This window comes from Carlito syrichta, unplaced genomic scaffold, assembly GCF_000164805.1.
Source record: "Carlito syrichta isolate Samal-C Ts95f unplaced genomic scaffold, Tarsius_syrichta-2.0.1 Scaffold20995, whole genome shotgun sequence".
In the NCBI taxonomy this organism is placed as follows: Eukaryota; Metazoa; Chordata; class Mammalia; order Primates; family Tarsiidae; genus Carlito; species Carlito syrichta.
In genome coordinates, this window is record NW_006965091.1 from 1 (window position 1) to 3664 (window position 3664).

Sequence of the window (3664 nt, forward strand, 5' to 3'; positions counted from 1 at the left end):
TGAAGGGTTTTGTTCTGTCTTTTTTTAGCTTATTTTTCTGTGTTTTTAAAAGTTCGGGGTTATTTCTATATTTTGGTCCTCAAGCTCTGAGATTCTTTCTTCTGCTTGGGTAATTCTGCTTTCCATGCTTATCAATTTGTTATTTATTTCATTCACAGTATTCTTTATTACTGTTATCTCAGATATCAGCTCCTTCCTAGTTTCTTCTTGTGTCTCCTCAATTCTTTTTAGTCTCTCCATTATTGTTTTGATATCTACATTTGCATTTTGAGACCCTTCATTCTGGGGACTTTTCATTGTTTGTATTCCAAAGTCAATTTTCTCAGTGTCTGCTCTCCCAGGCGTCTGGGAGAGACCCATACTCTTCTTTTGGTTTTTCTTCATTTCTGTAGATTTTTCTCCCTTTACCCCTTTCCCTCCCCCTCTTCAATTCTGTTTTTGAGGGAAGGTGGGGTTGCTTTTATTTCTCTTCTGCAATGACCTGTTCTTCCTTATGAGGGTCTTCTGGTTTTGTTCACTTTTCCCTCTGCTTTACGTCTGTCTATTCAGCAGTTTGCAGTCTTGGTCTGTTCAGAGAATCTCACCAGTTCACCTATGCCGTCGCCATCTTGCCCCGTCTCCGCTCTTCTGGATCTTCTAAAATAGTATTTTTTAATATCCCAAGTGAACTCTTAAATAATAAGCTTATGTGCTTCTAAATTCTCACTGAAGAAAAAATCTATCATTCAGATTAATACAGTTCTAAAATTTCAAATGAAAGTAAGATATGCTATTAATATAAAAATGTGATTTCTAAATTCAGGACCTGGGGATAACTCCTTCAGGTCCCCTCCCACTGTGGGAGATTTTCTGTCTTCTCAATAAATCCTGCTTACTAAATAATAATAATAATAAATAAATAAATTTCAGGATCTGATCTTAAAGGCATTTGTATAACTGAGTTTAAGTTCAAAAAAGAAAATAAATTGTTAAAAATTTGGAAAATTCTTATCACTGTAAATGCAGAATTTTTTTAATCCTAACTTCTTTAAGAAAAGACTCCATGAAATGACTTCTAAGCATGAAACTATGACAAATTTTCTCATCTATAATGTAATGTGTTTATAATAATTAATTGAAGGAAATAATAATGATAGTAGGAAGCCAGTAGTATTCAATACAACCTCTTCTTTTCTTCCCCTTTTTTCTTTAAAATACTTCTGGAAGTGGAACTCTTTGTCAGTGAGTTATCAAGCAGCTGCAGGACATTTATTCACCAAATCTGCTAGGCGCATCAGGCGCGTCCAAGCCCTGGGAGCACTGACACCCGCGCACACCTGGCTTGGTCACGAGTACCTGGGCGGTGCCGTGCCCAGCCCAGCCCAAGCGCAGGAGCCGCCGCCACCGCCACAGCTCAGGTGTCGGGTTACGGGAGGGCGGGGGCTCTGCTCAGCATGGGCCGCGGGCACCCACCCCAAATAATTTTTTTAAATATTGTTGGTGCAAATCAATTCAGCAGAGCCTGATTGTGCCAGAGTTAAGTGACACAATAAATTTCTCAGCCTACAGACCTATAAAGTGGTGATCCCATTAAAGCTATAGCCAAGAAAGCCTTTCAACTCTGTTCATAGCTCTTCTTTGAACCTAAGGTGCCTTGACTTTTCTTAGCTTCCTATTCTAGATTTAACCATGTTTGCAGTCAGGTTTTGTTTAATGTGCCGTCTATTTTGTTGTTGTGGTTACTGTGAAAGTTGACATTGCCTGTGTCTCTTGATTCTGACTTGGAGCGATCCATTTTGCCTGGAAACAGATAATAAAGTGAATCAAACATTTAAAGCAAAAACAGAAGAAGTTTTACTTTCTTTGCTCGATGTAGCAAGTACTACTTAAGTGGAAGGAAATTGATACCATATATACAAAATTAGAAAAAATGTTTATATGTCAAGAGCAAATTTTATTATCAAATGCCCCCTGCTTGACCATTTCTGACCTTCCTAAAAGAAGTAATTTTATTGATGCATAATAAATAATTGCACATATTTATGGGGCACATGTGTTATTATTATATATGACAATCAAATGAGGGTAATTGGGATATCTATCACCCCAAACATTTATCATTTCTTTGTTTTGGAAACATTCTAAGGCTTCTCTTTTAGCTATTTCAAAATATACAATAAATTACTGTTACTTAAAGTCACCCTGCTGTGTTATCAAACACAATATCAAACATATTCCTTCTATCTAACCACATTTTTGTACTCATTAACCAACCTCTCTTCATCTCTCCCCACGCCCAGCTACACACCTACACAACTGTCCCAACTGCTGGTAAACACCATTCTACTCTCAATCTTCATAAGATCAACATTCTTATAGCTCTCACAAATGAATGAAAACATACGATTCAAGGGGACAACCCCAAAATATATAAAATTATTTTCTGGGGGGTGGGCCTCTTGTAGTACAGGCTTTCCCTGCAAGGTAAGTGTTCTAGGAACCCGTTGCCATCAGTGTACCAGCTAACATTGTTGTAAGAGGCTGCATTCAGTTTCAGGAAATTTCTTTTTGGAGATTCTTTCACTGAGTTTGCCCATCTCGTGATGGCTGATTTACTAACGCACTTGTCCCCACCACACTGAGTGCTCAGCAGTTTTATGACCCTTCCTATTCACCCAATTTCACCCCAAGCGACTTTTTTGTTTGCTTGTTTCCCTGGATGAAAAAAGTCCTCAAAGGGAAATGTTTTGCAGACATAGAAGAGGTGAAATAAAAAATGGCAGGAGCACTAAAAGGCACAAAAACTGACAAGTTCAAAAACTGTTTTGAGCAGTAGAAAAAGTGCCTCAATAGGTGTATTGCATCAGATGGAGAGTACTTTGAAGGTGACTGAAGTTTAAACATGTAAGAAAAAATATGCACGTTTTTATAAATAAATTCTGGGGGGTTTTGGGGTCCCCTCTCGTATTTGTCTCTCTGTGCCTGGCTTACTTCATTTGACATAATGTCCTCCAAGCTCATTCATGTTGCTGCAACTGACAAATGACAGAAATTCATCTCTTTTTATTGCTAAGGTTCCAGTGTGTGTGTGTATAGCATATTTTCTTTTTCTTTTTTGGGGGGGCGTGGTTCTTTTTTAAAATTTTTTATTTTAAAGATGCGGGGTACAATTCAGGTTTAGGTATACAAATGTTGATTATGCAGGTACCCTTGTTGATGAGGCATGCTCCCTCCTCCCCTGAGGTTTCCCATTACTGCCAATCCCTTTCTTATAGTATTACAATAATTGTTCAAGATCTGCTTATGAGTGAGAACATGTAGTACTCAGTTCTTTGTTTCACGATAGATCACCCGGAATTATAGCCTCTAAGTCCATCCAAATCGCGGTGAAGTTCATAATTTTGTCCTTCTTTATGGCTGTGTAATATTCCATCATGTATATGTACCACATTTTTTTTATCCAGTCCTTTTTCAATGCAAATGGGAATGCAAACTTGTACAACCTCTCTGGAAAGCAGTCCAAAGATTTCTGAAAGAACTAGAAATTGACCTTCCATATGACCCAGCAATGGGAATATACCCAGAGGAACTCAAATTATTCTACGAAAAAGATACCTGCACGCCTATGTTTGTTGCAGCTCTATTCACAATAGCAAAAACATGGAACCAACCATGTTGCCCATCA

General features: G+C 38.0%; 1 protein-coding gene across 1 annotated transcript in view; it reads left to right on the top strand.

The window, feature by feature from the left end:
• Window positions 1–1222: 1222 nt before the first annotated feature.
• LOC103264922 (adhesion G protein-coupled receptor E2-like) overlaps window positions 1223–3664 on the top strand; it is a gene marked incomplete at its 5' end in the record, with an annotated part of 53855 nt that continues 51413 nt past the window's right edge. Inside the window, one exon of the mRNA XM_008062651.1 lies at window positions 1223–1404. Coding sequence (XP_008060842.1) covers window positions 1223–1404 — 182 coding nt within the window. The remainder of the gene's footprint in view (window positions 1405–3664) is intronic.